This window comes from Triturus cristatus, chromosome 4_1, assembly GCF_964204655.1.
Source record: "Triturus cristatus chromosome 4_1, aTriCri1.1, whole genome shotgun sequence".
Lineage (NCBI taxonomy): Eukaryota > Metazoa > Chordata > Amphibia > Caudata > Salamandridae > Triturus > Triturus cristatus.
In genome coordinates, this window is record NC_140585.1 from 41,657,950 (window position 1) to 41,671,703 (window position 13,754).

Genomic DNA, 13,754 nt, shown 5'->3' on the forward strand with positions numbered 1-13,754 from the left:
CCGCTTCACTGTCCGGCGTCTCCCTGTGAGCAGGTTCGCTCACCACCACTTCTGCGTCCCGTAGCGGGAGGTCGCACCGGGTCCCAGCCGTTCAAACGGAGCCCCCGCTGCACAGGACTCTCGCGCTGCACCGGTCCCCCAAGCCCCAGGCGTAACTTTCCAACATTAACACCTCGTGTCAGCAGGTCCCCCGAGGCACAATATGCGGTGGCCAACACTGCCTACTCCGCCGCTTGTCCGCCCGTGCACTCAGACCATCTTCGTTGGTTCGGGGGGGAGGGAAAGGGGAGGCACCCCCGAATCACCAGGCCTCAAAAGTTAAGCAGCACTTGCCGACAGCTGCCCGCCTCGCCCCCTCGCACCACAGCGTTCGGCAGGCCTCCCCCGCAGACGGCACCTCTCACCGCAGATCGCAAGCTGCTCCGCTGCTCGGCGCACAGCAAGGCCGCTCCCATCGGGGGGGGGGGGGGGAATATCAGGCAGTGTCCTGCGCTTGCACATTGCCCCCCTCGTCCCGCAGCCAGTCCCTCAAGAAAGCAGGGCACCGCAGTAGCTGGTCTCCGTCTGGGCCCACTCGCCGCGTGGCGCACATCGGTCCGGCGTAGATCGCACGGCGGGCAGCACGCTCCACCTCCTCTCAGCTCTGCTCCCGTTCCAGCTTGTGCCGCAGCTAACTTCGTCGCGGCAGGTCGCACGGCCTCCAAACTTTCGCCGAGGCTGCAGGATAGTGCAAGTGGCATCCGAGTGTAGGTTTCTGTGGTGATGTCTTGTGTTCTATCGGGGTGGAATTCTCTGCGTAGTATTCCAGAACGCTGGAATGTCCTGTGCTGGGTGTTCGGTTCTGATCAGTTACTGCTGTTGTGGGGAAGCTGATAGAGGGTTGTCTAATAAACGTTGACTCTACAACCAACGCTTCAGTGACTGTTTAACTTCTACAATTTGGCGACGATTGAAAAGTAAAGGCAACCCTAAAAGGATCTACGCGTGCCGGTGAAGAAGAAATGTAAAAGACGGGTCTTTTCAAGAGGGGAAGGGAAATTGTAAGTAAAAATTAACTTACGCTTCCTGGAGTTTCCCTCGTCATCACGAAATACCCGTAGATAAAGGATCGGCTCCCCGTGTGTATCGCAGCGTGAATGAGCGGATATTCATAAAGTTTTTGTTTTTAAAAAAAAATGAACCGGTAACTTTAACACCTTGGTAACTAGGCAATTGATCCGCATAGCAACCATGTGTCCATTGGTTAGCTAGGGCTGGAAACGTCACGTGGTGCGTGTTGGTAACTAGGCAGGAGCTTCACCTAGCAACCTCGCGTACATTGACTTTTAAAAAAACGACAAGTGTCTTTCGGTTGAGTAAAATGAAAATATTTAATGAACGAAGTAACAGCCCATATGTAAAACATCTTTGACAAGTGATGATGATTACCAAGGAAGAGTTTTTCACCCAAAATGCACTGTGACACGCACACAACAATATTAAGCGTGTCAAGCGTCTAGTGTGTTAACTTGCGCGTCAAGTAGTGTATCCTCAACAAGGAGTAAGCAATGAAGAGAATTCATTCAGCAAAACACGCACTGTGACACGCACACATTAATATTAAGTGGGTCAAGCGTGTTTACTTGCGTGTCAAGTGGTGTATCCTCAACAACGAGGAAACGACGAGGAGAATTCTTCCAGTCAGAACGCACTGTGACACGCGCACATCAATTTCAAGCGTGTCAAGCGTCAAGTGTGTTAACTGGTGTGTCAAGTGGTATCTTCAACAACGAGGAAACGACGAGGAGAATTCATCCAGTCAGAACGCACTGTGACACGCGCACATTTGAAGCAAGATCGTCTATTTTTGGGAAAACAGCGAAATATAGTGAACGTTCATTGTAGGTTTAATTTTTCCTTGTATGTTTACGTTGTAAAGGAAAAGTGTGTTAACTTTGCACGGTTATACTAGTGGTACTGTTAAAAAAAAAACAGAACAGAAATAGTAGGTTAACTGAAGGGTTTATTTAGGGAAGTGTAGAGTGTGAGACATTTTGGTCATTATATTTACTATTTTGTTATTTAAAAGTTTGGGTTATTGTGCCGACACTATGCAAAGTATCAATGCACCGCCCCCTTTCCTTCAGGTTCCTGGGGATCCACCTATTCCCTGGCGGTCCTGGTATAGAGCATTCACAAAATACTTGGGTGCTATTGGGGGTACTAGATATTGTCCAGAAAGGAAAAAATTCTTATTGGAACACAGTTTAGGATTTGAGGGTCAGTCTGTTTACGAACATCTACCACCGTATGAGGTGGGTGAAGAAGAAGATGATATAGATGAATATCAGTTAGCGGTGAAGAAGTTAGAAAAACAATATGACATTCCACCTAGTTTAATTGTAAACAGACACAAGTTCTTTACAAGGGAACAACAACAGGACGAGACCATTATTACTTATGTAGCTGCTTTGCGTACTTTAGCAGCGGAATGTGAGTTTGAAAATTTCACATCGCAGCTGATTAGGGATCAGATAGTGGTTAGATGTTGGGACAAGAAGGTTCAGCAAAAATTATTGACGTTGAAAAATCCCTCACTCTCTGAAACCATAGATATAGTGAAGAGTATAGAAATATCTGAAAAATCGTCAAGGGAACTTAAAAAAAAAAATGAAGATTCAGGTGTGTCAGTTGTAAAAGAAGTCAGTAAGGAGAGTATGGGGTCAGCACAAAAAGGTCAAGGGAAATTTGTTATAAAAAAAAAAGAGGGAAAGGAAAGTTTCTTCAACCAAAAAAACATTTGTTTCAGGTGTGGTAACACAAGACATGGTTTTAATGGGCGTCCTTGTCCCGCCTTGAATGTAAAATGTAAGTTATGTAACAAAATTGGCCATTTTGCAAAAGTTTGCCAAACACCAAAAGAACACATAAAAGTAAATACAGTGGTTGACAGTGACTTAGATTATGAAGATATGAATATGCAATTTCACAGAGAAATGGTGGTCGTAGTTCAGAGTGATGAGAAGGATTGTGTTGATCCATATGAGAACATTCTAGTTGATGGTAAGAGTTTGAATTTGTTAATAGACTCTGGTGCAAGAATGACCATCATTACTGAAGAACTATTTAAGAAAATGTGGAATGATAAATCATTATTGCCTCCTGATAGAAATCCTTTCACATATGATGGAAGAAAGATAGATCTCACAGGGTATTTTGAGGGTCAATTGATGTTCGAGGGAAAAGTGATTTTTGGGAAGATATACTTTGCAAAGGAAGGTTTGAATATTCTAGGGTGGTACCACCAAGGGTTATTTGGCATGACTCTCAGGCCAGGAAAGAAAAAACAGGTTTCTTTGATCCCGGAACATCCATGTGCTAATCTTTCAGTACAGGCACCTAGAGAAATGGAATGGATAAGAAAATATGAAGAAGTTTTCAGTGAGAAATTGGGAAAGATTTCTGGTTTTAAACATTTGATCAAAGTGCAGAGAGGTGCAGTCCCAGTGAAACACAAACTGAGGAATGTTCCATTTAGTGTACGTGATGAACTGTCACAAATTCTCAAGAAAATGTGCGATGATGGTGTAATAGAACCAATCGAGTCTTCTATGTGGTTATCTCCTTTGGTTATCGCAAGGAAGAAAAATGGCCAACTTAGGGTCTGTGTGGATCTCAGGAGTTTAAACAGGGTAATTTGGGTAGATTCACATCCTCTACCACGTATAGATGACATTGTTTCTACTTTTTCTGGAGCTAAGGTATTCAGCAAAATAGACCTATCCTCCGCCTACCATCAAATTGTTCTTGAAGATTCATCTAAACATTTTACGGCTTTTGTTTCTCCCATCGGTACTTTTCAATTCAAGAGAATGCCTTTTGGACTAGCATCTGCCGCGTCGGTTTTCCAGCGTGTATTGGAAAATGTTCTGAAAGGTCTTAAAGGGGTTGTGACATTTCAGGATGATATCCTGGTGGCAGGGAAAGATATAAAGGATCATGATGAATTAATGGAGCAAGTTCTTACCAGACTCAAAAAAACGGGGATTGTTGCTAATCGGAAAAAATGTGAGTTCAATAAAGACAGTATAGAATATCTTGGTCATGTTATTTCGGAAAAAGGAGTTTCACCAAGACCAGGTCTGGTTGACGCGATAGTTAAAGCACCGTGTCCAACAACAAAAGAACATGTTTCTTCATTCCTAGGAGTTTGTGAGTTTTATGCAAAGTTTGTAGAGAATTTTTCAAGCAAGACGGCGAACTTGAGGGAGTTGCTTAAAAAAAAAAAAATGTTCACGTGGTCCTCTGAGTGTCAAAAAGAATTTGAGAATCTAAAGAAAGAGATCAGTTCTCCAAACATGTTGGCACCTTTTGACTCTTCAAGACAATGTATCATTACTGTAGATGCAAGTAATGAAGGTTTGGGTGCGACGTTATCTCAGATAAACAGACATGGAGAAGAGGTCACATTAGGGTTTGCATCTAGATCATTGAGAGACAGTGAAAAAATATATTCTGTGATCGAAAAAGAACTATTAGCATGTTGTTGGGCCGTGGAAAGGTTCAAGTGTTTTATTTGGGGAAGGAGGTTTGTTTTACAAACGGACCATAAACCTTTGGTTAATATTTTGACTGGTACAGTTATAAGAGATCATACACCAAGAATATCAAGGTTGAGTGCGAAATTATTGCAGTATGATTTCAAGATTGAATACATACCTGGGGGAAAAAATGTGAGGGCAGATTATCTATCACGTGCTCCAATGTCAGGTGTAACCAAATTTGATGTATGTGACGAGGACTTGGATGAATGTTTGATTGCTTCTGTGGATGTCTGCCAAGGTCAGGCTATTAGTGAAATGGAATGGATTCAGGGTATGGATGATGATGCAGATCTTGCCATTGTAAAAAAATGTGTGATCGAAGGATGGCCGAGAGAACGTGTGTTGCCTGTTAATCTACAAATATATGCAAAAATTGCAGATGAACTTCATGTTCAAAAAAATGGGATTTTGATGAGAGGTGGTAGGTTTGTTCCACCTTTTGGCCTAAGGGACAGAATTGTTGAGAATGGTCATGAGGGACATTTGGGGCAAACTATTACGAAAAGGAAAATTAGAGAAGATTTTTGGTGGCCCGCCATGGACACCGAAATTAATAATAAAATTGAAAGATGTGTCATTTGTGCAAATAGTGACAAGGGGATCAAACTTACAGCTTTACCTTTACAACCTTGTGTTTTAGCTGAGGGGCCATGGCTAAAGATTGCCATTGATTTCATTGGTCCTTTTAATATGTTACCACGTCAAAACAAGTTTGCTTTGGTCATTGTGGATTATTTTAGTAAATGGTGGGAGGTTGATTTTATGGAAGAGCCAAACACAAAATCAGTTTTAAATTCTCTCAAGAAGATTTTTCAGAAGGAAGGTTTACCTAAAGAGTTGGTTTCGGATAACAGTGTTCAGTTCACTTCCAGTGAAATGAGGATTTTTCTGCAGAAGAATGCCATGGTTCATAAGAGAGTTGCTCTTTATCACCCGCAAGCTAATGGGTTAGTGGAGAAGATGAATAGGACTTTGGTTGAATGTATACAGTGGGCTGTACAGAATTCAGTTCCTGTTAATGAGGCGGTAGAGAGTATGTTGTGGTCTCATCGCACTTCTCCCAATGCTGTTACGGGTAAGAGTCCATTTGAACTTATGAGGGGGCGTGTTTCTGCGTCGAAATTGTGTCCTCCATGGTTGAGGTCTTTTCAATCTAAAATGGACAGGTTGAACCCTTGTGATGAGTCAATGAGAAACAAGGTTGATCAATATCAGGGGAAGATGAAGGAGTATTATGATGAGAAGCATAGAGTGAGTGCAAAACAAATAAAGATTGAGGTAGGTGATTGGGTTCGTATCAAGAATCCCACACATGTGGTGAAAGGAAATTCTAAATTTAGAGATCCTGTACAGGTTGATGCGGTGTCAAGAAATGCTGTGAGGGTTAAAGGTTGTGATTGGTGGAATAAGAACAGAGTACATAAAGTTAGTAGGAATAGGGAGGAGGAGGATGTGCAATGTATGAGCGGAGTTAGTAAAAGAAGCGCATTAACAGAGGTTTGCAGCAAGAGTGTCACTGATGATTGTACGTTTCCTGTGTTGCGCAGAAGCAGTAGGAGTGCACCCAAGCCTGTCAGGTTTCGTGATGTATAAAGGATTGATGAGAATATAAGTGTACCAAAGTTGTTTTCCAATTTTATATTATATTTGGGTTTTGATTTTCTGTTACTTATATTTCTTTATTATGTTGTTTTTTTTTTAGAATGTTTAGAGGAGGGAAATGTGTGGTGATGTCTTGTGTTCTATCGGGGTGGAATTCTCTGCGTAGTATTCCAGAACGCTGGAATGTCCTGTGCTGGGTGTTCGGTTCTGATCAGTTACTGCTGTTGTGGGGAAGCTGATAGAGGGTTGTCTAATAAACGTTAACTCTACAACCAACGCTTCAGTGACTGTTTAACTTCTACAGTTTCGTCGGAGGATCAGCAGTTTTAGCAGGATAAATGAAGGATTTCCTGTCCAGGCAGCAGGAGCCTCACACCAGTGCGGCCATTCTGCTTGCGCGCCCTCTAGCGCCCCCCACTATATAGATTGTTACTCAAAAACGTAAAAGTAAATTAAACGTGTATATTACTCACTAGTGTAAGTTACATTTGAGAATAGCAGTGTGAACTTGGGCTAGTTCATGAACTATTACAGCCTCACTGCAAAGTCTGAGCTGAAGGGATTGACATAGGCGAATGAGTGCATTTTCGTAGATTCATATTGTTAGAGGTATGAGGAAAGGAAATAATTAAATTTAATTAAAACAAAAGAACATTAAAATCAATTCATTTCAAATGTAATTCACTGATATCGACTATTCCTCTAAAAAAGAAAAAGACCAGATGGGCTGAATGTTGACTACCTACTACAAAGGACGTCTAGGTGCTGAAACTTAAAAAGTGCAAACCACAGTTACCATCAGTCAACTCTGAAATACAAATTTGAGTATATAACATCTAATCCTATAAACAGTTTGAAATATGAACCATATTCACGCACATTCTAATGTTTTCTCTGTATGGTAGGTGGAGCCAAGTTTCATGTGCAAACGTCCATGGTGACCCCACCTCCACTGCCCAGAGAGACCCAGTTCACTCTTCACTCATTCGGTAGGCACCATTCAAGCAGCATATGGGGCAAGTCACTACTTTTGAGCGGCACAACCAAAAACAGCCTTCTGCCGATAAGGCTTCGGCACCTCTTAGCTAGTATGTTGCTTCCCCCATCCTGTCAGACAAACATGAAAGATGTTCTCCAGGAGAGGTTTTTTCACTTTCCTCAATATCTTTCAGGGTTGGGAGCAGGTCTTCAAGATAAGACATAGCAGAAGGACTTCCCACAGACTAATGGCCTTTGGTCATGGTCCATTGTCCATGGTATATGCTCCAGGGCGAATGAAAGTACGGCAGAGTAAATGGAAATCTGAGGGGATGGATGGATGGGTTGGTGAAAGAATGGAAGAGTAAATGGAAATCAGGGTGGCAGGATGTATGACATAAATGGAAATTTGAGATGATGAATAGATGGGCAAAAGATAATTGGATGGATGAAAGGCTTAATTGATGGATGGGTAAGTCAATGGATGGATCAAACGGTAAAAGACTAAGTAATGGATGAAAAAATAAAGGGATGACAGAATGTAAAGGCGAAATGGTGGACATCAGTGTGTGAATAGTAGGATTAAAGCATGAATGGATAGATGCTTGGATGGAAAAGACAAGAGAGCTCTTCTAGGGAGGTATGGGCTTTGCTTGCCACCTACAGCGGGGTGAGGTTCTTTATTGGCCTCTGTTATCTGCAACTTGGCAGATTGGAGCTGACAATTAGCTCTGCAAGGAAGCACCGAAAGATGGGCAGATAGAAAAGGCAAAGGAGGATGGATGAGTGGGTGAATGGATGGATGAATGAGTAGGTGAACGAATGGTCAGATGAAAGGATGGATGGATGAGTGGATGAAAGGATGGATGAATCATTGGGCGAAAGGATGGATGGATGAGGGGTGAAAGGATTGGTGGGTAAAAGGATAGATGGGTTGGCACACAGATGTGTGGGTAAAAGGATGGATGGGTGGGTGAAAGGATGGATGTGTGAGTAAAAGGATGGATGGATGGGTGGGTGAAAGGATGGATGGGTGGGTGAAAGGAATGATGAATGAATGGGTATAACGATGGGTGGATCAGTGGGTCAGAGGATGAATGTGTGAAAGGATTTATGAATGAATGGGTAAAAGGATGGGTGAATGAGAGGGATGGGTGGATGGGTGGGTGAAAGAATGGATGGGTAAATGGATTGGTGAATGAATGGGTTAGAGGATGGGTGGATGAGTGGGTGAGAGAATGGATAGATAGGTGAATGAAAGGATGACAGAGTAAATGGAAATCTGAGAAAACGATGGATGGAAGGTTGGATGGGTGGATGAAAGGATGGCAAAGTAAATGGAAATCTGAGAAAACGACGGATGGAAGGTTGGATGGGTGGATGAAAGGATGGCAAAGTAAATGGAAATCTGAGAAAACGATGGATGGAAGGTTGGATGGATGGATGAAAGGATGGCAAAGTAAATGGAAATCTGAGAAAACGATGGATGGAAGGTTGGATGGATGGATGAAAGGATGGCAAAGTAAATGGAAATCTGAGAAAATTATGGATGGAAGGTTGGATGGGTGGATGAAAGGATGGCAAAGTAAATGGAAATCTGGTGAAAGACTGAATAATGGATAAAAGAATAAACCGATGACAGAATGTAAATGTAAAATGGTAGATATCAGAGTGTGAATAGGAGGATTAAAGCAAGAATGGATAGATGCTTGAAGACAAGCTCTTCTATGGAGGTTTGGGCTTTGCTTGCTTGGTGCCATCAGAGCTGTGGTTCAAAGTGGGGGTTATTTTAATTTTCTGACTACTGCCTTGCTCGAGGGCTATGCGTCATAGCTTTGAAGTGAATTCAACTTTTGAGGAGAAGCCCAGACCCAGCTGTTAGGGCACACACTCAGGATCTAAGACAGAGCCAGACAAACTCGTGGTTGAATCATTTCCATCCCTCACATGTTGTTGAGTCGGTGCACAATCAAGGACAAACCCTACCCACTGTCTCCTCGCTGTCCTGCACAGTACTACCTCAACCCATACTCCCTTTCAAGCAAAATAGCTCCACCACTTTTAACTCCATCCTTGTTTTTATTCGTTCCCTTGTTACCATTTGTTATATTTCTTTTTGCTCTCTCTTTCCTAATTAAGGTGGGGTCCTCCATCAACATTTCTCCATTTCCCAATCCTCTTTCACTCCAAGAATCTTGGCCTCTTTGACAGCACACTGCAAACACTCCACTCAGTTGCTTATGGACCTCAGAACAATGAATGCTGGAGTCAGCCCTGTCAGGGTGCCATCTGTGACCAATGGGCTACTACTAATTGCTATAGTAGACACCCACCCCACTGAGCTACTTCACTCATCATTAGAAAACGCCTTTGAAGGGTCCGCTAGCTAGAATTCCCACCCTTCAGAAGAGGCGCGGTTGAACCCTGAGCGGTGGCGGCTTTTAAGAGAGTAGCACTTCCAGGTTCAAGCGCTCGAGCATAGACTTGTGTTTTGACCCAGCTAGGATGTCTTAGAAGAGGGGTGTCCAATGGAGGACCAGCAGTGCCAGAGTCCTGCTCACTTTTTATACACATTGAACCTTATGCATAGCTGGTGCGTATTCTGGAAATCTGACCTAGTTAATACCCTCCTTGTCCTACCTTGGTGACTGCTAACTGACATTACCTGGCTACCTATATCTTGAAAAAACAAACACTTTTCAAAATATTGATTCACACAAATATTCATGTAGGTCTATCACTGTAGAGATCCATTTTCAGTGCTAGGTACATTTTCTGAATACAATAAACAAGAATATAAATAAATAGTAATGTGATAATCTGAGATGCCAGTAATGTCTCATGCTGCCTTGTGGGTTTTGTGGGCAGCGCCTCTTCTTTCACTGATCTTCCATCAACCCCGAATGATAAGTGTCTTCAGCTTCCCTGTAAATACCACGCCGAGCCTCATGCATCGCACCCATCCATGCTTAGAGCCGGGCCCGTTCCATGACCCAGCAGCCCCTCCCACACTTCTCACTTCCGGTTCCCGCCTCTAAGATGGCTTCCTGTTCCTGTTTCTAAGATGGACCGGAAGTGTTCCTCTAGGCAGTTAGAGCCTCCACTGACTGAGGAGATTTCCAGGCTGCAGTAGGAAGATATGTGGCCCTCATTCAGTAACTGTGCTGTCCTGGCTGAAGACAGTCTCATCGCAGTCGTACAACTGTCCCTTCTGGCTGCAGGCCTACGATTTCCAAACGATAACATGACTCAATCAGGTCTGTAGTCCCAGCTTCTGAAACGGGCTTCGTTTGGGTCTAGTATAGTATAAATGCTGAATAAATGTAGTAAACATTCGAATGCGGCGTGCAGCAGGGAACGGAGTTTCTAAAGGCCCTCAACTCGCCCGGGGTAGTTAGAATTGGGGGCCTGGGTGAAGCCAACGAACAAGTAAGGTCCGTTTAGCTGCACTAGGTAGTGGGATATGGAGATCAGAATACCTACTGATATCCACTGTCATTAGCATCTAAAAATGATATCATATGATGGACTCAAGGTATAGACCCTCTGAAGACCTGGACCCCACAGCTGTTACTCACCGGAGCAGATAAGCTGGGCGGTTTCTGTGCATCTACTTGGAAGGTCCCGAATGGCGCACGACTCCATGTCGCTGATTCCACCCGGGGTCAGGCAGCCTTTGAGATTCCACAGGGCAGGGGCCCTTGGACACGCCCACACAGGGGCCCGGTGGCTTCCTTTGAGAAGTTGTAGAAAGGTGCCACAACCAAGCGACCTGCAGATCAGCTCAGCAGCTGCCCTGGGGAAGTCCACGAGGCACACAGACCCCCACCAGCCCCTTAAGTAGAGCTGCACTGCCCCAGAGCAGGTGTGAGCGCCATCCACCAGCCGGAATCGGGGGGTGTCTGGAGGAGAGGGAGGAAGGAAATGGGGAGAAGAGACCAATCATATAGTTATATATACAAACGTTAGTACATTGGAAGTGAATGAAAGGAGCGAGAACAGCAGAAGAGAGCAGGGAAACAAACTATATGTAGATAGATAGATAGATAGATAGATAGATAGATAGATAGATAGATAGATAGTTCGATAGATCGATAGATCGATAGATCGATAGATAGATAGATAGATAGATAGATAGATAGATAGATCGATCCACTGAAAATAAAACAGTTAAAATAACGTTATAGTTAGGTGTTGAAATCAGTTATAAACGAATGCTTGAAAAAAAAACAAAATACCACATATATTCATTATGATCCAGTGAACTAACTATATAACTTGTGCCCCCACCATGCACTTCTTATGACCTCACATATTACATCATTCATGACATGTTAAATGACATCATCCAAGCTACTACTCCTTAAATTACTCTATAAACTACTCTATCATTTTGGAAAAGAAAGCAATTAGCAAAGGGCCCACAAACATACTGCATACACTAATTGGATGTACACGTGTGCATTGTATACATAAAAAAGGGAGAACCTGACAGTGGAACCTTCCAATTATCAGCACCTAACCTGTTTTTACACTCCTTGTGTAAAGTCCCTTATATTCAATGGGATCTGTGTGCACACTGTATAGTACCCACCATCACAGTACTTGTTCCAACAGGAACTTGACAATTCAAAACCAAAGCTTAGGTGCACCACTCAAAAAAACTTTTACAAAGAAGATAATTTTAGCGTCCATATCAAAGAAAGAAAGTTCATGAATTTATTCTTTTTTTCTTTCTCTTTTATTGTTTCTTTTTCATATCACGTTGCTGAAATGCAGCATTCAACACACAGAACAGCCGACGCGTTTCGTCCCCTTGTGGGACTTCTTTAGGGCAATAAATATAGGTGGAGTAAGACTCTCTCCAAAAAGTATATTTTGATTCTGGGATTCCCTTGAAGGAAACTTATGCCCATCTGAAAAAATTGTATTATGTTGTAACGCCGTTTGATTAGAAATAGTCATCACTCAGTAACTGAATAATACAAGTCCCACTTTGATAATGTCCTGCTCTGCCACTGTATATTTTATGCAGGTTAAGAGTAAATCCCTTGCAAGGTATTCAATCTGGAACAGCCAGACGTCCCATTATGGCACTGTTATAATTATAATCCAATCAAGTAAGTAAGCAACAACCGCAGTTATTATGTAATGAAAAACACCAGTTCAGAGGGACGTATCTTCAGCACGGACGGGCTAAAATGGTCTTCTTTGGCAAAAGATTTTGAGTGGTGCACCTAAGCTTTGGTTTTGACGTGTGCATTGTATGTTCATGTGTGCATTGTACGTACATATATACATCTATGAAATATAAATAGTGTAGTCCTGGCAACAAGTCTGATTCAGTACACAATTTAACTACTAGCAAAATTTTAAGTGCAAACAGTACTTCATTTAAACAAAATAGAGACTGAACACAACTAGTGAGAGCTGCAGACGCAAGTTACAAATAGGTTGTGGCCTATGTCAAAGTCCCTTTACCAAAACATGTGCGAAAAACGAAAGCTTGTGTTTACAACTAATGTTTCACCTGTGGATTTCTGTGCACATGCTGATATTAAAGAGTTGTCATGTAGTGTTATCGACAATTTTCATATAAACTAGAGATTTATAAGTTACAGATATTTATACATTATACATGGTTGAGAAATGCACAATCTATGGGCCTGTCACAACCAGCTCACGTCGCAGAATGATTGTAAGCGTTGTTGTAATGATGTACGTCATGCTGCTCATTTCAAGAATATGTGCGATGTATTGTAAAAACCATGCCTCATCAGTGGTTAAAGCATAAGTATGAAGCCAATGACTTCAAATTCTAGGTATTTAACTGATACCTCAATAAGGTAAATAATGACCAAAAACTCTTTTGAATAATATTTAAGGTTCAACAAATTGCAGATGACATTAATATCTACAGATACATTATGTTTATTACGCATGTGAATTCTAGTAAAAAAGAGTGTAATCCATGGTAAATGTGGGTGCTTTCACAGATATGTTGTATGTCATGTTGCAAAGGTTACACCCATTAGCACCACAGAAGTGGTAGAACATTGGATCTATGTGTAGCTCGCAGATACCTTCTGGAATAAAAGGGATATAAGAATCTGTCACAGTCATTGGATGATGTCATCAGTGATATAAAAAACTCTGTGCATAGTAGGAGTTGACCGCTTGTGGAGGGGTGCAGGCCCTGGCCACAGGATAAGTCCTGTGTGAAACTTGTCCCATGTATGTCTGAAGATTGTGTACAGCGAATATTTGATGCCTGTGGAGGGTTGAGTGCGGGGCCTTGTGAAGCCTACGCACAAAGTCCAAGTCCAATGTCCAAGTCCTGAGGCTATGACTGAGATGTCATGAGTGATGTCATCAATTAAGTCATTTAACATTCACACTATTGCCATGGCAGCTCAGGACCCAACAAAAACGATCCCTGCACCTTAAAGCACCAACTCCAGGAATATGTGAACTATTGTAACACCTCTCACCAGTTCAACGAGAACCATGAAGTCACCTTAGCACTCTCAGGGTCATGCATGAGAGAGCTAAGGTGACTTTATGGTTCTTGAAAATGGGCTCCTGTGTGGG

General features: G+C 42.5%; 1 protein-coding gene across 3 annotated transcripts in view; it reads right to left on the bottom strand.

The window, feature by feature from the left end:
* CD5 (CD5 molecule) overlaps nt 1-13,754 on the bottom strand; it is a 139,410-nt gene that overhangs the window by 59,884 nt on the left and 65,772 nt on the right. For all 3 annotated transcript variants that reach the window (XM_085651454.1, XM_085651456.1, XM_085651455.1), the window contains one exon: nt 10,742-11,065. In XM_085651454.1, coding sequence (XP_085507580.1) covers nt 10,742-11,065 — 324 coding nt within the window. The remainder of the gene's footprint in view (nt 1-10,741; nt 11,066-13,754) is intronic.